Source organism: Neovison vison, chromosome 11 (assembly GCF_020171115.1).
Source record: "Neovison vison isolate M4711 chromosome 11, ASM_NN_V1, whole genome shotgun sequence".
NCBI classification, from domain to species: Eukaryota; Metazoa; Chordata; class Mammalia; order Carnivora; family Mustelidae; genus Neogale; species Neogale vison.
Genome location: NC_058101.1, coordinates 195,769,294 through 195,793,892, shown reverse-complemented (window position 1 = coordinate 195,793,892; position 24,599 = coordinate 195,769,294). Strand labels below are relative to the sequence as shown.

Below are 24,599 nucleotides of genomic sequence, written 5' to 3'. Positions count from 1 at the left end.
CCACCGACGGGGGGGGGGGGGGGCGGACCCACAAACAGAGGGCGCCTCTCTGAGTCACTCCCCAAGGCCACTGCAAACATTCAGACGACTCAGCAGAAGAGAGCCACAGGTTGCTTTATTCCCCTCTCCCTCCCCTGCCCCGTGAGGACACCGAGTGCTGATGAGGACTGAGGGGGAAGCAGCAGCGAGGGGACGGGAAGGGAAAGCGGAAAGCACAGCTGATTTGGACCCTGGGCCCTCCGGCTCCGAATCCCAGGGCTGCCAGCTGTTCTCACCACCACCATCTACCTTTCCCTCGCTCCTGGTATAGCTTTCTACCTCCTTCTGCCAACACCGAGGGTCACCACTTCGGGGCCCCAGGCACCAAGGCGCTGTCTTTGTAGTTTGCCCACATGGTGCCTGGGAGGCTGGGCCGTGCGCATGTGCACACAGCCCCGAGAGCTTGGCCCAGACCACCAGACGTCTACGCAGCCAGCACCATGCCTGACCCCGGGGCCGCAAGGACAGAAGCTAGGGGCTGCCTGTCCGTGCTTTAGACGACACCGTGGGCTCCGAGCAACACGGAAGAGTTCTCGATCAGAAGTTTTCTGGGAAGCTGTGTGTATTTCGTCCAGCCTTGTAAATAAACACTAAGTGAAACACACAAACACCCCACCTGTCTGTCCAGGCCAACAGTGTTTCGGAAACCAGGCACCCCTGCTTCTAGAGGAGTTACACGTGCGCTAAAACGAATGCCATCTACGTGTTCTCTTAGGTGCTGCCGACCGTCACCCCAAATCCTCACCTTACTTCATTACTACTGCCTGCGCTAAGAGCAAAAGTGACAGCCACATTTGTTTTCAAGGGGAGAGGGACGGTTGGTACGTACGTAGTAATCCTTGTGAAGAAACGAGGACGTTTATTTACTTAAGAAGGGAAATGGGTCCAAAGAGAGACCTTCACCTTGACCTGGAATTACAGTCTCCACACTACACTGTACCTCCTTTTCTAAAGGTGGAAAAAAGGAACCCTTCACCCTTCCTGTAACATCTGCAAGCTAGCACACGGTCCTCCTGGAAGCTTCCACCGTTCCCCTCTGGTCGCTAGCTCTCCTGGGACACGGGAGCAGAGATCTCTGCACACACACTCGTACACACACGGACAGGCTCCGGCAAGCAACGCACCTCCCTCGGCAGCCCCTTCTGCACAACCAGGCAGGCGCGACTACGTTCTGGGGACGCCTTCGGGCTGGCTGGGGGCTTGGGGGTGGGGGTGGGACCTGCGCCCCGTCTCTCGTGTGCGGTATGAGGGTGAGATCATTAGGGAAGAGAGAGGTGTCATTTGGGGCAGACATCAGGCAGTGGGTGATATCATTGCTGTCAGACGGTCCTCGAGTCCCGGAGGAGTGTCAGCTTGATTTAGAGGGGATCATTAATCTCCGGAAGGGGGGTCTGTTAGCCGGACAGGTGTTAGTTGTACGGTGTGCTCCGGGGAACCGGGCTGGAGAGGACCGGGGGTGGAGTGAGTGGAGTCGTGGCCGATGGGCACCAATTACCTGGGCATGCAGTGAAGCGGGGTAGGTGAAAGCAGGAGGAGGTAGAGCAGGCGCTAACTCCGCTGGGTACAGAGGGTACGGGGCCCACACTTCAGGGCTACTGGGGTAAAGTGCAGGCACTGTGAGCTCATCTGCAAGAAAAGAATAAGGGAAGAGTTAGTGGTCACCAAACAGCGGCTTTCAAATCAGAAACAAAACACCGAACGACCCCGAGCCCCCCGCAGAGCCAGAAGTCAAATTACTCTCATGCTTTCGATAACCTGTGGCTTCCGGTCCCCGAACGGCCAAGCAAGGAAGTGGGGAATACAAAGTAGAAAAAAAAAAGTGGCAGGCATCTGCTGCCTGTCGGGCCTGCTGGGATCTCGGGCCTGGGCTCTGCCGGGACACTCTGATGTCCTTCCAACCGTAGCTGGGGGACCACGGGAACAGTGGGGATTTCCTGCCCCAAACCGCACACGTGGCCCACTGAGGGACAGAAGAAGAAAGAGAACCGGCAGGACACATCCCGTGAAAACCCACTGCAGAGCCTTCGGGAGGACATGGCCGGGCCACGACAGGCCCAGAGCCACGGCAGGACCTCTCTGTTGATCAGCGTCCCCCTACCGACAAACACACCACGGCCCCGAGCACGGGGCGGCCGCTGTGCCCACGGGGCATTGAAGATGTCAAAAATGCTGAGAATGGAAGTGAAACAGCCTGGACTGTCCCGACTGAAGTTAAACTCCACGAAGATGCAAACTAGAACATTCGCAGTTGCTGCTTACACTGACGTATTTGCCAGGGGGAAGAAAGCCAGTCGTGTTGCCCACGGACTGGTCCGAATCCGATTCCACTCAGGTCAAGCTGCAGTTTCCCAGACTGAAGGGCGAGCGCCCGGGGCTGCGCGTGGATCAGGACGCGATCCATTAAAGTAACAGCAAACACATGAGGGAGCGTCTCCGCGGGGAGAAAAATCATCTCCGTCCATAGTCACCAGCCCGGGCCCGAAGCAGCCATCTCAGCCCGCTTTTATCACCTGTCAAAGCTGCAATCGAGCCGGCCAAGCGTGCTACCCGGGGCTGCCAAAGGAGTCCGGAAAAGGCGACCGTCCGCAAGCCATTAGGGACTCTGCCGTTCAGGACTTTCCCGGAGTCTAGAGTACACGTGACCCAAGGTCAAAGAGTCATTTCCCTCCTGCCCGCGTGTAAGAAGCCAGCCCAGGCCTGCTCATTCCGGGTCTCCCTCGTCCTCCCCAGCCTCCCCCCGCCCCCCAATCTACGGCTCTGGGCAGGGTTTCAGTATGGGAAAGGGGCTAGAAACACGAAACGGTCCCGAGCGGGACGTGGGGACTCTACGGAGCACCCGGGAAGCCGCTGGTCTTACGGTGCACAGGGACCTGGTCTACACCACCTATTTCCAGTTCTAGGCTGCGTAGTTTCGGTCAGAGAATTCCTAACGGAGGGGTTGGGAAGGGTTGGGAGAACGCTTCGCAGACCCCTGTTTCGGGTCACGACGAGACCATGTGATTCCCGTTAGAGCAACTCTTGAGGGAGCTCCGCTCGTGGAAGCCAACCGCCGCCAGAACCCGGGCCTCGGATTTTAAACAAACAACCATTCTCAGGAACGGCGAGCCATTACTGTTGTCGGGGGTACTGTTATTTCAGCTACCCTGCTATTTTAAGACATTCTGAGTCTTTTTTTAAAAAAAAGAAAAAGTCAAGCCGGTCTCAGGACCTAGTGCACACCCGTCTGAGCCCGCGTTGCTCAGCCCTACCTACTGCGACGGCGGACGACTCGGACTCGCCATCAGACAGGACGAGGCAGGCCTGCGGCCTGATGGCAGCAGCACGTCCTCATCCTGTGGCCGCACAGAACTGGCCAAGCCGGGCTGCTCGAATCTGATCCACTCGCCTTCAGAATTTTGAAAACTGAAAGGAGAGGTCTCTCCAGATAGGACCCGGACGAGGGACGTAACGGGGATGGGTGGAATCGGGATTCAGTCTCAGCCTTGACGGACGGGACTGAGGATTCCCCGACATTTCGGCACCCCAAGCTGCCGAGTAACAGGAGAAGCGGGGGAAGGGAAGAGGAGGCGGAAGAGACACGGGCGTGAAGGCACGTGTGATCGGGTCTCTCCCACCTCTCCATCACCTGCCCCTGCTCCCCGTGAGGACTCTGCAGTTACCGGAGATGTCAGGAGCCGTGCAGCGCGGAGTGCGCCGGCCAGGGGGGCGGGGAGGAAGATGAGCTCAAAAGGTGCCAGTGGAGGGGCGCCTGGGTGGCTCAGTGGGTTAAGCCGCTGCCTTCGGCTCAGGTCATGATCTCAGGGTCCCGGGATCGAGTCCCGCATCGGGCTCTCTGCTCAGCAGGGAGCCTGCTTCCTCCTCTCTCTGTCTGCCTGCCTCTCTGCCTACTTGTGATCTCTGTCAAATAAATAAATAAAATCTTTAAAAAAAAAAAAAAAAGGTGCCAGTGGAGACGTTCTGGGAGAGAGAGCACTGGGGGGGAGGACGGCAGCGAGGAGTTCTCACGCCAAGTTTCCAAGGGCTGGCTAGGGAGAGCCCAGGACCGGAGGACCCGGGTCGGAACCAAGTCAGCAACCCTGGGGCCGGCTCTGAGACTAACATTTAGTGCGCAGCACTGCTCCTTGGGCGGAACAGTACCTGGAGGAAAATTCCCAAAGTTGTTTAAAGACGCGCCACTGTTTTATTAAAGGAGCTTAAGAAATATCCACAGGAACTAGATCTAAAATTTTCCAATCCGTTCAGTATTTGTCACACTAAAACAAAAACGAAAAAACCAGCAAAAGAGCAAAAGGAGGCTCAAACCAGAACAAATTCGACAGATGATGATCTTCAAAGTTCAAAATAAAAGCAGTGGAACCCTTTCTTCAAACTAATTTTTCCCAGAATCCTTTTTTAAAAAAATATGATTTCTTTGAGAGAGAGCGCGAGAGAACGCACGCATGCGCGCATAAGCAGGGGGAGCATCAGAGGGACAGGGAGAGGAGCAGGCTTCCCACTGGGCAGGGAGCCCTATGCGGGGCTCCATCCCAGCACCCTGGGATCATGACCTGAGCCTAAGGCAGGTGCTTAACCGACTGAGCCACCCAGGCATCCCAAAGTGTAGCAAATTTTAGTGGAGTTAGTGGTGTTGGGGTCAAGCTGGACGACCTCAACCCCCACGACAGCCCTGAAGGTCTGCGAGGGTTCCAGAGAACAGTCTGAAAACGGCTCTTAGAGTTGCACTCACTCAGGGACTAACTGGAAAGGAAGTGCCTCTTCCAAGTCTCTGAAGACTGAGCTCACACCTACAGCTCCAGGAAACCCACCTGAGAGAGGCCATGAGCCCCTGGAGCAGGAGGAAGAAACCAAAAACACTGCAGCAATTGGGACAGAAGCCAAAAGGCTCTCCTAACACAGGCTCCAGCCCCCGAGGTCCCTCAGAATGCTGCGGGGGGTCCTCCAGTGCACGGCTCGGGCCTCGCAAAGGGCAAGAAGATTGGAGATGGGAAGTTTAAGAGGTGAAATGAAAGGAAAAAGGGGACTAAATCAAGTCAAGCTATTTGCTCCTTCCTCCAAGCTCCCAAGCCCTCTCTTCTCTGGATGACAGTGCCCAGAGTGCGCCAAGGCCGGGAGTCCGTGTTGCTCAGGGTGCGGCCACCGCACCGGTAGCCGCACCTGGGCGCTCGGGGGACATGCAGGTTCTCAGCCCTCCGGCAGGCTCCCCAAATGACAGTTCGGCCCGCCCGCCCAGGGAATCTCCTGTTCGCCCACCTTGGGGAACCCCTGCCTGAAGCTGTCTTCTTGGCTCTCTTACAGGATCATTATCCCGCATTTTGCTGGCCAAGAGCTCACAGCACTGTTTGTTAGATCAGTGGATGACCCCCTCCCGCAGAGAAATTGTATGAGTCTGGACTTGCTTTGTGAGAGAAACGGGAGGGTCAGAGCAACACAGGAACAACGGGCACCGCGGGGCCAGGACAGAATCACGCATGCGGGAAAGCCGCCCTCACAGACGCCTCCACTTCACTAGGAGGCTGAGGACTCTGAAAACCCACAGCCTCTCCTGTGACGGAAGAGGGCAATAAACTGAAGGAGCTTTTGCCTTTGCATTCTCTTCCCGGTCGCCAGTACTGCCAGTACTGTGTTGAGAAAGCAGGCTCCCTGCTGAGCAGAGAGCCAGATGAGATGCAGGGATGCGATGTGATGCCAAGCAGGGCTCCATCCGGGACCCTGGGATCACGCACGACCTGAGCCAAAGGCAGAGGCTTTAACCCACTGAGCAACCCAGGCGCCCTGAGGATAAGGTTTTTGAGGGCTCCCAGTATACATCTGAATAGGCCCTTTTCTTAGCACAAAATATGCAACCAGAAGAACTCAAATCAAATTCTGACAAACAAGGACTAGAAACTCCCCCAACTCCACCTTTCGATCCCTCTGAAAAGAAAAACTGCAGTGTCTGAGGTCAGTTTAAAGCAAAAAAGCTGGGGAAGATCAGCTGGTCTGCCTTTTCATCTTGGATGAGGAAACCAAGCTGCAGAAAGGTGAAGCTTCCAGTCTAAAGTCAGTCACCGAAACAAAGATGAATGATTCCCAGAAACAAGGGCAAGACGAACAAGGACAATCTTTAATGAACTTAACCTGAGTATAGTTGAGAACGCAAGTTCCAAGAACTTCAAGTCAGTATTTACTTTGCCTCTTGGGTATTTTCATTTGGAAATATCCCACAGCAATCTCCTACTCAATGTGTCTGTAACTCAACACAGTCCCTCCAACTGTCTGTCCTCTTTGGTTCCAGATTTCAGTAAAAAACCCACTTGGTTGCCCAAGCCATGGTGGCCGGGTAGTTCCCCAAGGTCCTACCGAATCTGTCCCACCATCCACTCTGATATTAATTACCATTGCTGAGTTTCTGAAAGGGCCTCCTTACCATCCTGGCAGCCATGCTGCAGCCAGGACAACATTTAAAATACACAATTCTGCAATGTCACTCTCCTGCTTGAAACCCTTCTAGGATTTCTCCTTGCTCTCAGGCCAGTGTCTGAATTGTGGCTACCATGGCCCAGAAGACCACATGTGATCCGGCCATAATCTTCTTTGAGACCTGCCTCCAAAATGGCTCACCATCGCGGGCTAGGACCAGCCCTTTCCACTGCGAGACCATGCCTGGTTCTCCCCGACTTCCAGGCCAGGGGCATTCCTCTCTCTCCTTTCAGCTGGCTAAACCCTTAGTTATTCTTCAAAGGACTCCACTTACATGTCCCATAGGGAGGTGGAGGGGAAGGGGGGAGCACTTTCTCTTTGTTCTACTGGGTCTTCTATCTCCAGGCTGGGCTATACCTCCAAGACTCTTTGCTCACCCAGCACGTAGCACAGAGGGTCAGCAAGTATCAGCAAATCAACCATTTGCTCTCTACTTGATAAAACCAACGGAGAAAGAACATAATTTCTATCTGGCCCTTTGGAGGCAATGATCAAATTGTAGGTTAACTCAATTCTATGTGGGAGAAAACTAGACACAGAAAGAGAATACATGTGCAAGCATGTAAATGTGACTTCTTTAGTATGATTTCATCTCAATCCAGTCTTAATAACACATTATGTTTGCATACATTTTTATATACAACTAAGAGCGTGTATGTCCATTATCATTTTGGATACCCATTAAAAGCTCTGTGGAGAAAAGGGCAGAAATGGGTGGTCTCATTTTATCAATGAGAAAATAACCTATCCATGGTCTCATAGTTAACTGGTACAAACTGGGACCAGAACCCTGGTCTGTTGTCTTGTGGCTCAGGGTCCCTTCCACATACCATCCTGCCCCCGCCCCCACTCCCCACTACTGTGGTGGCCATAGGCCCTAGGGCGCAGGTGGTCTTCATTTCTAGTTACAGCATACTCCGTTTACTAGAATACACCCAGGGACAGAGTCCTTTAGGAGAGCTTGCCTGGCAGATGAAGAATTTGGCCAAAAAAAACCCAAAAGGCCCAAACATAATGAAAAATTCCATTTTTAATGAAAAAAAATCAATTTTGAAGAAAAGACTTAAACAGCCAACTCTCACTCACACATACTCACAAGCAGCTGATTCACAACTGTTACGTAAAGCCCTCAAAAATCAGTCCTACAAGGCCGATTCTTTCAAGGACTATCCTATCCGGACACATTCTCTTGTTAGGGCTAAGAATGCAGCCCATGACCCAGCACAATGATTAGCTCTGGAAGTGGGTGGAAGAGAGGGTCTTCCCCAAATTCACATTTACCTGGAAACGTTTTTGAAAACAGGAATTCTGCAGGTTTAATTATTTAAGGATCTTGAGAAGAAATCATCCTGGATTTAGGGAGGGCACTAAATCCAACGACTGATGTACTTAGGAGAGTAGAGGACACAGAAAAGGTGCTGTGAAGACAGAGAAAGACCGGGACGACGTGCTACAAGCCAAGGAAGGCCAAGGACGGCCAGTAGCCGCCAGTGTTAAGAGACATACGAGATGCTTCCTCCGTTGGAGTCTCCGGAAGGAACCAGCCCTGCTGACACCGATTTCAGACTTCTGTCCTCCTAAACTGTGACAGATTATGTTCCAGCCACCCACTGGTGGTAATTTATTGTGGTCGCCCTAGGAAATGACGGTTCCCAGAGAAGGTTACACACTTTCCCTGACTCCCCAAGAACAGAAGTGTCAGGGAAGAGTCCAGAGATTTGGTGAAAAGCTCAAGGGAGGTCTTTGGCACCACCCAGCACAAATCACAAATGCAATTTCCGTGTTCCGCACGTGGAGCTAGATGCCAGGGAAGCCAAGAGAAATCGAGTCTGTGCTCAGCTTTCTTCCACGTCTACCTACTCTTCACGATGGCCCTTGGCCACTTCCATTGTTTCAATTCTGAACTCTCTTTAGGGTAACTCGTTAATCTACAGCTTTGATTTCCACTCCAAAGTAGACATTCCCAACCCACCCACAAGCAAACTGTCGATCACAACCAAGTCCTCTTCTCACCTCCCCACTCTCTCCTTTACCCCGTTTGTTCAGGTTCAAAGTCTCCTTCATGCCCCATATCCAAACAGCTGCTGAATCCTAGTTAACAGTAAAGATGACCAAGATACTGATTAACAATAACAGTAATAGTGGTAGCAAAGTAGTAACTAATGGTTTACCAAGCACATAAAATGTGCCACACACTGTGCTGGGAAGTATGGACACGGGCCCATTCCCCACGACGAGGAAGCAGAGGCACATGGAGGTTATTAATGCACCAGCCTGTGACTCACAGCAAGTGGCAGAACCAGGATGTGAACCAGGCATCTCAGTCCAGAATCCAACCCTTCGCTTCCCTGCCTCTCCCACTCCTGCCGCCACCACCCAACTGCAGGCTCCAGTCACCTAGAACTGCAGGCTCCAGTCACCTAGAACTGCAGGCTCCAGTCACCTAGAACTGCAGGCTCCAGTCATTGTTGACTTCAAACTGGCTTCCTGCTCACTTCCACTGTCTCCCTACTCCATTTCTTGTCTCGAAACACATAACCCTGGAGCAACCTGCAGGAAGGCCAGCCCAGACCCACAGAGCGCGTGCGCCAAGAAAATTCCAAAACCAAGTTGGTCTTGATTCAGCTGGCCCAGAGTGCCTGCCCCTCCACTGAGCGACTTTTTGCCATGCGTCTGAGCAGTCACTGCTCTTTAACAGTCCCATTCTGTTAAACATTCCCTCCAGCTGTTCCAGGCCAAAAAACCATCCAACACAATCGGTGGTTTTAAAACGATCTGATTCCCGAGCTGAGAGTTGAAGGGAACCCGGAGCATGTGCAGGATGAGAACTGCTCCCCCGGGGACTCGGTTCCAGTCGCTGGTTCTGTGTTCCTGTTCATCCCCACCGGACACGTGCACACCTCTTCCGTCCAGAGACCCGCAAGGGCAGGGCAGAGGGTTGGCTCCCCCCGGCCCCTCCCCCAGTCAGGCACCTGAGCTTGGGGGGGTTCTCGGCCGGCTTCTCCGAGATCTCGGCTTTCTTAACTGCAGTCCAACCTACGTGTGTAACAGGAGCTGCAATTCCAGAAAGTGCTGGTTTTATATCCTGTTAACACTACGAAACCATTCGCCCAGCTCCACTCTGCTAGGGACCAGGCGAAGTTTCCCAAGGTCGGACTCCAGCGCGGCTGTACTCGCAAGTGTGCCCCGGACGCTGGTGCTCAGTAAATACTTCCTGAAGGAATATACCCTTCCTTCTGCGTGGCGCACCCTCCTGACTTTCCTCCGTTCTAGAATGCTGTGATCAGTTAAAGCAAGTCTTCTGCCTCTTCTGTTGCTGAAACGACCCTTTCTGTCCGTGGTAGAGAATTTAAACTGGAAAGGGACTTCAGTATTGTACGTGTGAAGCGTGGCAAGCGCGTGGGGCCATTCGCATATCGATCAGTAATAATAAGGATATTGACACAGCACACACTTTGGGCCGAACACTTCAGAGTCTTGAACCTGTTTATTCTCCACAGCATCCTTCTGAGGCAGGTTCTGCTAGTGTCATCTCGCTGTCACAAATGCAGGATGGTAAGGGCTTGGAGAGGTTAAGTGACAGGCCCAAGGCCATGTAGCTTGGAGTGAAGCCATGATTTCAGGACAGACGATGGGGCTGCAGAACTCATGCTCTCACCCCCCCAAACTGTTAAGGCCTGACTTTTTTTTTTTTCCTTAAGATTTTATTTATTTATTTGACAGACAGAGATCACAAGTAGGCAGAGAGGCAGGCAGAGAGAGAGGAGGAAGCAGGCTCCCTGCTGAGCAGAGAGCCCGATGCGGGGCTCGATCCCAGGACCCTGAGATCATGACCTGAGTCGAAGGCAGAGGCTTTAACCCACTGAGCCACCCAGGCACCCCAAACCTAATTTCTTAACCAAGTTAGAAAGGGTAGGTCACTACCTTCAAAAAACAAAAAAGAAACTGCTTCTGTGGGGTGGAAACATGACAATTCTGATCTGCTTCTCTGGGCCATGATGGTATTTAATTAAAACTTAACTTTATAATGAGAAAAGCATACTTATGTTTTCCAAAAACTAGTCAAGAGACACCCTCTGTGTACATGAACACCGAGTAAAAGAGAAAGGAGGCACGAGGCACCGCAGGTTTGGCTCTCAGAGAGGACAGACAAGAGACATCAACTGCCTGTGCTGTCCTGACAGAGTGAAAGACCCCTCTGCCTTCCTCTGCACAACATGCAGCCTTCTCCTAAAACTTCCAGTCGCCACTCACCTTTGTTTTGGTGAGGGAGGGAAGCTAAAACGGGGGAAGTATTTTCGAGAACATGGGTGGCACAAGGGTCTTTTTCATGACCCTGGTATTTGAAGAGCTCCTCTCTCCAGTCTATACCCGTGCATCAGCCACCGACCACCTGATTAAACCGGAAGTTTCCTGGGGACGCTGTGTCTATTTCACTCACCACCGTATCCTTGGTGCCTGGCACAGCACATGCGACGAGAGACATTCATAACTTTTAGGAAGTGCTGTGTTAGGCATAAATCTCTCAGTACATCTTTTTTTCCATTGAGGTAAGTTCTAAGAATAGGAAAACTATGTCTAAGGTGATGAGCATTTTTTTTTTTAAACAGATTTTTTTTTTTTTTTGAGAGAGAAAGCAAGCGAGGGAGGGAGCAGAGGGAGACAATCTCCTTCAGGCTCCCAGCTGAGAACAGAGCCAGAAGCGGGGCTTGATCCCATGACCCTGAGACCATGACCTGAGACAAAATCAAGAGTCAGACCTCAACCGACTCAGCACTCAGGTGCCCCTAAGGTGATGAGCACTTTTAAGGACGTTGGTATATCTCACTGTGTGGACTGTTCCCCATATTACATTCCCAATAGAGATACATCTGTACCAACTTTTAAATATGACAACATTGGGAGTCATCATTAAACACAAAACTAAACCAAAACAACAACAACCGCAAAACATCTCTCCATTATTTTAATGTGTGCTTCTTTGATAGTTAAAGTTGAACTGATCTGTAGTCAGAACAGGTGCTGCCCAGAGAAGTCTTCATTAAGGCAGGATGCTCTCCTGAAAACCCAGGAGGGACCAAATATCCTTCCGACGGCTCCCTTAATGGTACATGCGTACCCTGATCACTGCCCCTATCTCTCAGACCGAAAATGATCGCTTTCTGTTCCTTTATTTCCCCAAATTGTAACCCCCTCTCTAAGCACCTAGGTTTAGTACACAAAAGATATTCAATCAAAGTCTGTTCAATTTAACTAGTATCACCGAATGGCTGCAATTTCTTACACTCTCAAAATTGAGAAACATATAATCAAGCCAATGATTTCCAGTTTAGCACCTTTTCTTGACTTTTAAGAAAATGTCAGTGTAAATCTGTACAGGTTCTGATCTGGATAAAAAGGCAGAAAACTTCAGTAACTTGTCACAGCTACAGTTTTAAAGGGACTGAAACGGAATTAGGGCACTGAGGAGTCAGAACCTCAAATCATACCTTGGAGTACAAACACCACAAATCCAGACATGGAGAAGCACAGTGGCCTATGGGCCGTGTGAATTCCTAAATGGAGTCTGAACCAAGCCGCCGCTCTATGCACTTAGCAAATCTCCCCCTTTTGGTTCCCCCTATCGATGCTCACTGGCTGCCCTCAGCTACTCACCCTTGCTTTATGCACAGGGAACGTCAAGCACATGCACAAGCCCCTCGCAGAGCGTAATATACCGGCTGCGGCGCCTGCGAAGAGGAGAGGTGTGGGGGCCACATGCGCCACACCTGTCACCCCGCTTCCTACCTTCTTGCTTTTCTCTCCCGACAGTTCGACCCTGGTCTACAGTCTGTTCATAGAAGAACAGAGGTACACAGGAGCAGCTATGTCAAAAAGTTCTATGCACACATTACACAAATCAAGAAAACTTACCCACCTTTATGGAAATTAAAAAAAAAAAAAAAAAAACACAAAAAACCAAAACAGACACTAGCTTATGCTAACACTCTGTATCCCCAAGAGGCCTTTCCAATCACCGGAAAAAAAGAGCCCATAGATTAAAAGGTGTCAGTCCTCCACAGACGAGAAAGACCTCGTGTAGTGAAATGCCATGGTCCCGAGAGAGGAACAGCTGAAAATCTCACTGTCCTTCCTAGCTTCTCAGGGGGTACTGTAAGTGGGACTCCTAGAAATTCAAACTGAAATTGCAACTATAAAACGGAACAAATCAATTCACACAGAGGAGTTGTGGGCATGCTTTAGCATCCTCCTGACTGAGGGGGTGTGGGCACTCGGCTACAAGAAACCCCCCATCCCCGGCTGTCAGTGCTCCGAGGCTGATGCACCCACAGGACACACTGTGGCCACAACGGGGGGCCCTCGAAGCCCTCGGGAGGAGTCTGGGAGCCGGACTGCATGTGTCCCAGGCACAAACATGCTCTCCCCCCAACTGCTCCTGCCCCGGCCTCCACATGGTACTTGAGAAAGACACGATGTAATGAGAACTTGATCCCTTAAGGTGCTTTGGTGATTTCTATTTGAAACAGGATTTTAGGAGCACCTGGGTGGCTCAGTGGGTTAAAGCCTCTGCCTTCGGCTCAGGTCATGAACCCAGGGTCCTGGGATCGAGCCCCGCATCGGGCTGCTCAATGGGGAGCCTGCTTTTCCCTCTCTCTCTGCCTACTTGTGATCTCTGTCTGTCAAATAAATAAATAAAATAAAATAATAAAATTAAAAAAAAAGAGAGAGAAAAAAGAAAAAAGAAATAGGGTTTTAACACCGACCCAAATGCCGGATCACCACCACCATCCTAGAGGAAGCCTTCCTTGGTCTATCAGACCCTCGGCCCCGCACAGCGGTCGGCTGCAGCAGAGACTGCCAAGCGCCGCTCTGTGCTGAGCGGGTTAAACAGCTTTCCAGAGGCTAAAAATCCAACACCTAAATGTGAAAAGTCTCGTGCTGCCCATCATCACTGTGAATGAGAACAGAGCCGTTAGGAACAGAGCCGTCAGCAGACCTGGAACTGGCCGTCCACAACGCGTAACAGAGTCGCTAGCACTCGGGAAATGCAGAAACGCCTCCTTTTCCATCTTCTCCAAACACCTCCCTTCCCTTATTCGTTCAGCTTCAGAATCTGGTGAGTCCAATGAAATGCTGAGTGCAGAGCAGAACTCCACTGGTAGAAAGCTCTGCTGCGGTCTTTGAGCTGCTGCCCTTCGTCCCTCTAGGCTCTGAGAGGCGACAGCGGTTCCAAATGACCACCTGAAGGACAACTCGACCCATGTACGCTGTGATGGCACCAAACAAAATGCCTTCTCGGGGTCCTGAATCAGGAGGACATGAGACGGATAAAGAAACTGGGCAGTCACCCACCAGAGAAACAAAAAGGGACAAAGCTAAGGTTCTTTTTTTGTTGTTGTTGTTGTTGTTGTTATGTTTTTTAATATTTGACAGACAGAGATCACAAGGAGGCAGAGAGGCAGGCAGAGAGAGAGGGGGTATCAGGCTCCACGGCCAAGCAGAGAGCCTGACGTGGGACTTGATCCCAGGACCCTGGGATCATGACCTGAGCCGAAGGCAGAGGCTTTAACCCACTGAGCCACCCAGGCGCCCCCCAAGGCTAAGGTTCTTAACGGCAGCTCAGGGCCAGCATGAGTGAATACATCCCGGTCTCAGACAGGGTAGTCGGGGCTACTTTCTCAAATTTTACCACTTCTCCAGCCATGAGTGCAGCGAGTATATACTAAGTACAGAGCGTGGGCCAGATGCCAGGTGAATGCCACCATCTTTCCAGCCCAAATGTGGGCCAGTGATGCTGAGCCCCGGAAGGCCCTCATTCTCTACAAACTGGAAAGGTAACTCCTATTTACTGGAATGTATCTGGGCCATCCCAGGGTAGGGTGGGGAGAAGAATGTACTTGAGGAAAACTATGTGGAAATGGAACGCCTTCTTAATTTCACAGTGGCAGGCTATTAGGAAGATGCGATTTGTCATCCAGAAAGTGCTGGAAGGGCTGTAAACTCTGCAGGAAGCCAGCCAATGCTCACTGAAAACGGACAGGGGAGGAAACGATGGACCTTCCTGAGTCAGTGTAACACGTGAGGTAATTCCAGAAATGTGGTCAAAAGTGACTCAGTGAGTCTCACCTGAACGCCAAACCGCTGCTTCTCATCTTTGAGTTGCAGGCACTGTCAGCTGAATGACCTCAGACAACTGACCTCATTTCTCTGGGCCTCGGTCTCCTCAGGTAAAAATACAGAGTACCACAGAGCTTCATTGTGAAAAGGAAAGGAGAATCTGAGAGGCACAGAGGAGGTGCTCCGGGTCACACGGCGTCTGTTAGCGAACAGCAGCAGTAAGCGACGCTGACCCTGCCAGGAGGGGAGGACGCGATCTGGGAGTGTAAATGAGGCTGTCTATGCAACCGGAAATCTACCCTCACTACCAGAAAATTCCTTGGTCCACCACACTGACAGGGGCCAGACCTGCAAAGAGGAGGCAGCAGGGAGTGGAGCTTTGGAATGTGTGCCCTCAGCCACTTCTGCTTAACCCTGTTTCTTCCTCATTCTTTTGTGCCTCACACTTACTAGTGAGCTCTTTTTATCAGGAATGAGTTGATGACCACTGGAAGATAAGGTTTTGTTAACTACTATGTTTTTGGTTTTTGTTTTTTTTTAATTTTATTTATTCGACAGACAGAGATCACAAGTAGGCAGAGAGCCCAATGGGGGCTTGATCCCAGGACCCTGGGATCATGACCTGAGGCAAAGGCAGCAGCTTTAACCCACTGAGCCACCCAGGCACCCCTGTTAACTACTATGTTAACCACATGGCATTTTTTAATGTTTAAAATAATACATTAAATGTTAATTGGATTTAAAGAGAAAAAAAACAAAGGACACTGAAATTAAAAACAAACAAAATGCTTTTAAGAGCAGATTTCCCTTAAAAAAAAAAAGTCTCACTGCCCTCTGCTTCTCTAAGGGGAGCTGGTCTGCTCAAAAGGCCCATTTCACCTCAGAATAAAAGCAGCAAAGTTCCTTTGCAGACTGATCTGGACTGTCCTGGCCACCCAGTCCCAAAGGCTACCAGACTTCCACGTTACAACAGCAACTCCGGGTGCGGATCCATCCAGCCCCCCCCACTAGCCAGATTTTCCCATCTTCTCCCCCATCTCTCTGCCTCATAACAATCGGGTTTAACCGCTAAGTTTAAGAGCAACCATAACAAAAAGCCTCGATGTTAATTGTGCAGGAGGTTAATAGTCACACTGTTGACTTTCCAGTAAGATAAACAGCGCCAACTTGGCCAGCGAGAATGTCTACGACCCCGCCTCTCATTCCTGCAGACTGTACTCATTCCCGGCATGTGCGTGCGCTGGAGAGGACGGGGCACCCCAACCTGCTGGAAGCACGGAGCTGCCCAAAGAAAACTGGAGGCGTTTAGGCTGAGCTACTCTATTTGGGGGAATGATAAGTAATTCCATCTCATGAGGACGTGGAGTCTGTGATGAACAAAGTACTTGCAAACCCTGAAAGACTGACTGCCTGGCAGAGTCCAGCTTTTTCCTCCGCCTCCAAGACTTCTGCGCGAGAGGCCCGGCAGGACGGCCGGCTCGCTCCGGAAGGACATCCGAGCCTGGGTGCGGGATCCGCACAGGAACCAACGGGCTGGTGGGAGGGCTTTGCCTCCCCCAAAGCCAGATACCAGAAGGATCTTAGAGTAGAAAGGGGATGCCCAAATCATCATGGTGTCCGCAAGATCCCTCAAAAATCTAGAACTGGCAGCTGGTTAAGCATTATGAAGATGGTCACACAAGGTTTTGAAAAAAAAGAATCAAGGAGGAGACTCTGTTCAAATCTAGAGGCTGATTAAATAAGAACAAAATGACATATTATTATAGCCACCAAAAGGGATGATGCAAGCGATCTCTATTTACGAACATGGAGGTTATGAGACACTGGGCGAAGAAGTGACTAGGGTTACTGGACACTTTATATAGTACAATCCCGTTAATGCAGACACACAGATGCTTTGCATGAGGATCCGGGATGACGTGCCGATCAGGAGGCCCTAGGTTTAAGCCGATCGATCATTAGCTATGTGACCTGGGCTAAGTTAGTAAGTTAAGGCCAAATTTCCTCATCTGAAAACATTAAAGAGGAAAAAGGTGAAGGGGGAAGGGGGGGTTAACATGTTCTCATAGGCTAGCATGAAAATTAAATGAGAGATGCAAGAATAATTTTTAAAAGCTCCTGGTGATGGGGTGCCTGGGTGGCTCAGCCAGTTAAGCGTCCAACTTTTGATCTCAGCTCAGGTCTTGATCTCAGGGTTGTGAGTTCAAAGCCTGGTGTTGGCCTCCATGCTGGGCGTGGAGCCTGCTTAAAAATCAAAACCCCAGAAACACACAGCCGCCGCCGCCACCCTGCCACAGACAAAACCAAACCAAACCAAACCAAGAAAAAACAAAAAAACAAAAACCAAAAACAAATGCAAACACAAAAACCCACTCCTTGTGATATAAAACAATTAAAAATTTTATTTTATTTAGAGTCAGAGAGCGAGCAGGGAGGGACAGAGAGAGAAAGGGAGAGAATCCCACGCAGGCTCCACACTGAGCGTGGAGCCTGACCAGGGCCTCGATCTCAAGACCCTGAGATCACGACCTGAGCCGAAATCAAGAGTTGGATGCTTGACTGACTGAGCCACCCTGACTCCCCTGTGATATAACACCTTTAATAATATCACTATGATTTATCTCTGGATGGTGGATTCTGTGGATAAATATATCTCTGGATTCTTTTTTGCTCATTATGTCTTCTGAATTTCTACTACAGACATGTATTTTACCCATACGTTTTCATTTTTTACAGAGGGGAAAATATTGGGTACCCGGGTGGCTCAGTTGGTTAAGCATCTGCCTTTAGCTCAGGTCATGATCCCAGGGCCCTGGGATCGAGTCCCACATCAGACTCCCCGCTCAGTGGGGAGCCTGCTTCTCCCCCTCCTTTTGCCCCTCCACCCCACCCGACTCCCGCTCCCTTTCTTCTCTCTCTCAAATAAAATCTTCTCAAAAAAACAAATAAATAAATGAAGGGGTAAAAACATAGGGGTCATTAAAAAAAAAAAAAGAAGAACACATCGTTCCAATGTTATAAACAACACACACAGGAAATGGGGGTATGAAAACCGAAGATTTTCTTCATTTTATACTTGTTAAATTTCTTGTCAGTAAAAGCACCCAGAAGAAAAAATATCTAAACCCCAGCACGCAAATCATTAAAAAAAAGTCCTAACACATGTTACACAACATGCATCAATCCTGAAAATATAAAGAGAAAGCATCCAGATATTAAAGGACACACGTTATAGGAATTCTACTTACACGAAATACCTAGAACGGACAAGCTCCCCGAGATAGAAAGTCAGAGACTACTGGGAAGCATGGCAGGGAGGGAACAGGGTGTTACTGGCAAAGAAAAAGCTGTGGAAATAGTGATAATGGTTGCAAATAATGGCTGCAAAACATTGTAGATATATTTAATGCCACTGAACCGTACACTTAAAATGGCTAAAGTGCCAAAATTTACATCATATACATTTTTCCACACACACAAAAACACACTGAATTATACATTTTAAATTGGTGAATTGCAGGGTATGGGAATTATCACTATTTTTAAAAATTGTTATTTTTTAGATTTTTAATTTTATGTATCTGACAGAGAGAGAGGACATGAGTGAGCGCGCACACAAGCAGGCAGAGCGGCAGGGAGAAGGAGAGGGAGAAGCAGGCTCCCCCCTGCGCCAGAAGCGGGACTCGATCTCAGGATCCTGGGATCATAATCTGAGGCGAAGGCAGACGCCTAACTGACTGAGCCACCCAGGATCCCCAAAACGCTATCTTAAAAAAGTTGTCAAAACCCCAGAACCACTTCGGGCGCTGTGGCCAAACTTACCTGGCTTCTGAACCCTAGATGGGCAACTAACCAACTGTGACACGTTTTTTTAACCTCTGAGCCTGACCCCTCGTTTGTGAGATGAGAAGAGCTGTACTTACACCACAGACTGTTTGGAAGAGGAAATAGTAAAAAGAGTTTAACAAAACGCTCTGGATGAGAAACCGTGGCAATCATCATTTTAAACTTCTCACTCCTCAAGATTCCCAAGGGTCAAACACGCTCTACCCCATTGACTCCAGGTTTCACCAGCTCTCACAGGTCTGTAAAACCTAGTGACCCACCGTGGCAGCAAGACAGAATCCGGACACACATCTTGGTTCCCCATCCCAGGACCGCTAGGCAAACACACTGGAGGGGCATGGGGCTGCCCGCCGCAGCCTGCCCGTCCCACGCAGGGTGGGCTTCCCTCCTTCATGACTGAAGTCTCCCAGCAACTCACAGGAGGGACGGAAAGCACACGCGGAACAGCGCCCTGTTGCAGAGACTGGCCCCCTCAGACCACCCATCCTAAGCAATGGAACATTCCGCACAAGGACAGTCCGCCCCTAGCAAGGATTAACACAGATGAAAAGTACCTGTATGGGTTATACTGTTAACTGCAAGGAAGCAAAGGGACCTTCTCTCTCAATCTCTGTCTCCCTGTCCCTTCCCCCCTAGAGCTCAACGCACCCAGTTCCTTTAACCTTTTGTCAAAGCAACACCCCTTTCCAATCTTTCAATCATTTTTCTTGAGCTGGATTCCACCCAAGTTTTTCTTTTCTCATACAGTGCTGAGGCCCAGCACGGGACGCAGGGGCTGGGAACAGTCTGGTAAGCGGGCCACAGAGCCTGCGGTCCATACGGTATGGGGCTTGGACAGTCCATTCTGAAAAGCTCAGGTGGTCTGAGTAAGCAGGGGCTGTGGGCCAGCTAGCGGGGAAGGTGACAGCAGAGGGAAGAGAGACTGTTTGGACGGCTGTCTCTGGACGCAGCATGAGAAGTGAGGACAAGGAGAGGAGCCTGGGATATTTGGGTCAGAGACTCGGAGAACTGGTGACTGGGGGAAAGAAGACGAAACCTCATCCAGAATTCCCCCATCCAGGGGCGCCTGCGTGGCTCAGTGGGTTAAAGCCTCTGCTTTGGCTCAGGTCATGATCTCATGGTCCTGGGATCAAGTCCCACATCGGCCTCTCTGCTCAGTGGGGAGCCTGCTTCCTCCCCTCTCTCTGCCTGCCTCTCTGCCTACTTGTGATCTCTATCAAATAAATAAATAAAATCTTCAAAAAAAAAAAAAAAGTATTCCCGCATCCAGAATGGGAGCCCCAGGAAAGACCTCTCTGGGCAGCTGTGAGATGGCAGTGGGGGCAAGGCTTCCACCGTGTGGAGACAGCACACCAGCTCCCAGGGCTGTTTCGTACTCTAGTTCCTCTGTTCCCGCTGCAAATATAGAATGAGAAGCCTTACTGAGGGTTTAGGGAAACATATCTCGCAGTTTTGTTGGAAAAGTTACTTTTCCCACACTCAAATATCTTTAGAGGAGAATCAGGTCCAAAGGGGCAAATGGTGCTGGAAATAGAGGTGGGGGTAGTACTGGGAAAGTTTCTTGGGAGTCCTTGTCCAAAAAACAGGCTACCGTGCCCTTTTTAGGATGGAGCCACAGAGCTCTAGCTGATTCATGACCCTGGCACTTTTGGGGATGCATTTGTTATCCTTCATTTAATTTTTACAGGATGAGAAAATACCTAAAACAAAGCCACTTTAAAACCCACTGCTCAGGGGCGCCTGGGTGGCTCAGTGGGTTAAGCCTCTGCCTTCGGCTCAGGTCATGATCCCAGGGTCCTGGGATCGAGCCCCACATCGGGCTCTCTGCTCAGCGGGGAGTCTGCTTCCCCCTCTCTCTCTGCCTGCTGATCTCCCTACCTGTGATCCCTCTCTCACTCTGTCAGATAAATAAAAATCTTAAAAAAAAAAAATAATAAAAAAGCCCCCACTGCTCAGTTGCTAGTTCTGTCTGATAATGTAATTCCTCTTCCTACAGCTCTCCGAGAGTTCCCAACTCCTTTGAATTAAAGAGACAACCTAACTGTAATAAGGGTTTCCATTTACACCCTCCTTCCTTCCTTCTTCCCATACCCACCGCACACACCATCAAATCACCTCTAGCAAGGAGTTCGTGAATGAAGTTACTCTTGCCACTCAACCGTAAGACCCATTCTTCCTCTAGCCTGGAATGTAATTTGTCTCAATCAAGGGGCAGCCATAGAGCTTCGAATGGTTTCCCGAAGGCTGTGTGTGATTCAGGAGCCAACTTCAGGGCTTCCGAGGCTTCAAAGCCCCCAAATTTGATCTCGGTGGAGTGTTTTCACTTTTTAATTACAGTCTCTATGCTACTACCTTTGTCTTCCTTCTTGAGAACAAAAACTCTACAAGATCTTTCTCTAGAAAGAAAGCGATCCTTTAGTTCTCTCCTCCTGATAGATGTTCCATAAGCAAGTAAGTGTGCTCTGCCCAGGTGTAAGAACTCACTCCTTCCAGAATATTGCAGTCTTTCTGGGGAACCATCCCCCAGAAGGCTAGACTCTCAACGGCTATCCTAGAAAAACGGGGCTAGACTTGTTCCACGAGGTCCAGGGAGTAAAAAATAGGTGAGTGCAAGTTTCAGGGTACAGAGATTTTGACTACTTAGTAGCAGAACTGGAGCAAGAGTAAATTAATTTAGCAAGCATTTATTCAACACCTACTATGTGTCTGACGTGAGGCAGAGCCCGATCTTACTGCTCAAGAAGCTTTGAGACTACAGAAGGAGACGGAGAAACAGGTGGCAATTTGGATCCAGAACAGCAGGGAATAAAAACAGTTACCAACCCAGCAGGGCAATGAATCCACCTCTGGAGAGTCAGACAAGCTTTCTAGAGGATGAGACAGTGAAGGTCACTTTTGAAGGACAAGCAGCGAATCTGCAAAAGGACTGGATTTACAACCAGGGAACCGACACTATGGGTGGAAAGGTCAGAGGCCAAGAGAGCACAGGATGAGCCAGCAAAGAGGACCCCACCCTGCCCCCCAGCAGAGTACTGCCCGAGGACAGCTTTAAGGAGACCTCTGGCTGGGGGACAGGAACAGAGGTGCAGACCACAAAGGGCCTGTCCCCCATGTGAAGGAAGCAAGACCCTATCCAGAGTGCAGGCCGTGGAGCTCTTCTCAGTACAGTGATGTGAACCTATTAATACCTTTCATCCAAAGGTCTGTTATCATAACTGCTGCTACTCTGGGATTTAAATGCATCAAGTATTTAAAAATAAATCCGTACCTTCTGCACTAGTGGAACGGAACTCTTCCACACACTGTGTAATGGTATTCGGGGGAGAATTCGAGAGAGTGAGCCAGGGGCGGGGATGCCTCAGAGAGGCAGGGGTTCCCAGTGGTGGTAGTCAGGGAGCTCCATCTGGGCTCGTCCTGAGACTAGCAACCTGTCTGGCCTCAGGGTCTATGCCTCATCGACCACCTTCCTCTCTAGAACCCAGGATTTACCTCCCTACAGCTCCCTCAAAGAGTTTCCATTTTTCTAAGCTCTCATCCCTCAGTCACTTAAACGAGTAACACCAGTCTTTCTAGAAACTGGAAAAATTTAAAAAAAAAAAAAAAAAAAGCTCTTACGGTTCCACTTAATCATGTTAAGGCACTTAATGTTTTTCAAGTATAAAGTCTCACACTTTTATCTGATGGTTTGTATTCTGGCTCCAGAATGTCACATGAGTTCAGAGAGGAAGCCAGTGAACTTTGAAAGGACATCATTTACATTTGTTTGTGGTATCAGGTGGCACTTAAAATATATAAATGGGGAGATGTGGGGAAGAAAAACAGAAAGATATCTAAAGTTTCCAGAGGATTACTGTAGATCTTTTCATGGGGGGTGGGGGGTGGGAGGATCAAATGGAAAAATGATTACAGGACTTAAAACATTCAAAAAGAATCACATAGTTTCCTGTTTGCACATCTCTTTTGGCATTTGTTAATATCAGAGTCTAGGTCTTGGGAGAGGCCAATATATTTCAGACTTTTAAAAGTTCACTTGGATTTCAACTAGAAGTGGGAGACTGCTAATTGCTAAATTTAGCTTCTACACAAAATTACTACATTCAAAACTTAGCTCAACCTTTGAGGGGTAACTATTTGCCAAAAGTCAAATTAAATTGCTATTTTAGGAAAAGAACTTAAATGAAACAAGCCTGAGAAACATTTACTATATAATAAAATGGCTTTTGAAATACCTTTTAAAGACAAGGTTTACCAAACACATCTAGATTGAGTTTCTTCATAAATACAGCCACCGCTAAATTAAGAAAGAAGTGCTAGGAAAAACGGTATGTTTACGTGAAAGATGGACTAAGTCTGGAAAGTTCCCATAGGATCCCAGCTTGGGTACTTTTTATAGTGTCAGTAAATAGCCTTTAAAGGGCGTGGAAGAAGGTGCTACACAAAGGTAAGTCTTTCTGGAAAAGTTTGAAATTAAGGTGCTAAAGCCAAGGTCGTTTGGTCAGTTTATTTTGAAAAACACACAGGATCAGGCAATGACCTAACGTCATGATAATCAATGGCGGGATCGTTATAAGTACCAGAGAATCAAAATGAGAGGAGACACCGGGGAATATTCTGGAAATTATTTTTGTCTTTAACTCTCTTGCCTGAACTGTACAGTTCCTTATTTCTTCCCTTCTACCATTTCTAAGTGAAGAAGAGCAATTATCTGGGGCTGTGGTGAGAGGGAAGGAACCTGGTATTATCCTGGACAAGACCGAGCAAGGAAGGACTCCTAGACTGAACACTCGCTACTCTACTGTAGGACCTTGGGGGAAACTATGACCCTCCTTAAGCCTCAGATACCACATGTATAAGAACACTGGGGTACTCTGGACACGGTTGCTGGCTTCGTAAATTGGTACAATCTTTACACGAAGCTATTTGGCAAATGTATAAAATTTTTTTTTAATTTCATGAAATACAATTTTAAAAAGTGAATAAACATAAAAAGGAACAGGTAATTAACCAGTAGATCTAGGAAGAGATCTAGGTAGAGACCCCTGATGCCTCTTACCACTACACAGGGCAAGATAACTAAGCATTATGTGTCTTCTGATGGAAGAACATATTTGCCCTCCACCCCTGATTCTAACCTAAATCTGATCAACTCTCTGTAACTACTAACTTACAGAAAATTCAGAAACAGGACCATGCTAAACACCACCAGAGAGGCAGATGGCAACATCCATACTACAGGGAATTACAGGACTAACAATCTGGCTCCTCCCCAAATACACTCCAAGGGGAAAAGAATGAAACGGAACACAAAGTTTTCTGTAAGAAATCGACCAAATGTAAAGATGGTATAGATCTGGACCTTGCTTCAACCAGCTGTTAAAAACAACAAAACATTATGCTAAGACTCTACTTTTGTTGTTTGAAATATTCCATAATAAAAAGTTAAAAATAAAAAATTAGAGTACTATTAAAAATGGTAACACAGAAAACAAGATAACAAGCAACATGTAAATGTGAACTCTCTTTTCTTGTCTATCCTCTTGGTTATTGATTATTCCCCCTGCCCCAGAAAGTAACAGATTTCATAATTTGTGTCTATATTAAGTGTAATGCAACCTCTGGTCTTCCTAAGAACCAAGAACCAAGAAAAGAAAAAGGTATTTCTAGAGGAATCGGATTCATTCCAAATGAAATGGTTGTCAAATGATTAAGCGTTGAGCTTCACATCCTCCTGGTGTAGTGATGCCATGTGTAAAGTGCCACTAAGCAGCACTTAATACATTCCGACGCACATCATCTCATTTTATTCCCATTACAGCTGGGAGTTCATCATTGTTTTAAAGAGAAAACAGCAGCTGGGAGGGATGCTCACATTATTAGTTTGAGGGGGAGGAAAAAACAGGAAACAGAGAACTACCAGCTTTTCCTTCAACCAAATGATGAAGAGATTATCCACGGAAAATAAACCACATTAGTTAAGAAAGCACTGTTCTTAGTAGATGTATCAATAAAGAAATCAAGAAACAGACAAGTGGTGGGTGCCTGGCTGGCTCAGTGGGTAGAGCATGTGACTCCTGATCTTGGGGTTTTAAGTTCGAGACCCATGTTGGGTGTTAGAGGTTAACTTACAAATAAAAATA

At 48.8% G+C, this 24,599-nt stretch overlaps 1 protein-coding gene across 6 annotated transcripts in view; it reads right to left on the bottom strand.

Moving 5' to 3' along the window:
- RBPMS (RNA binding protein, mRNA processing factor) overlaps positions 1 to 24,599 on the bottom strand; it is a 172,315-nt gene that overhangs the window by 22,897 nt on the left and 124,819 nt on the right. For 5 of the 6 annotated variants that reach the window (XM_044225554.1, XM_044225559.1, XM_044225557.1 and 2 more), the window contains exon 6: positions 1,535 to 1,665. In XM_044225554.1, the coding sequence (XP_044081489.1) occupies positions 1,535 to 1,665 (131 nt within the window). Of the gene's footprint in view, positions 1 to 1,237; positions 1,666 to 24,599 lie in introns of those variants that run through there. The other variant, XM_044225555.1, reaches the window with a different exon arrangement.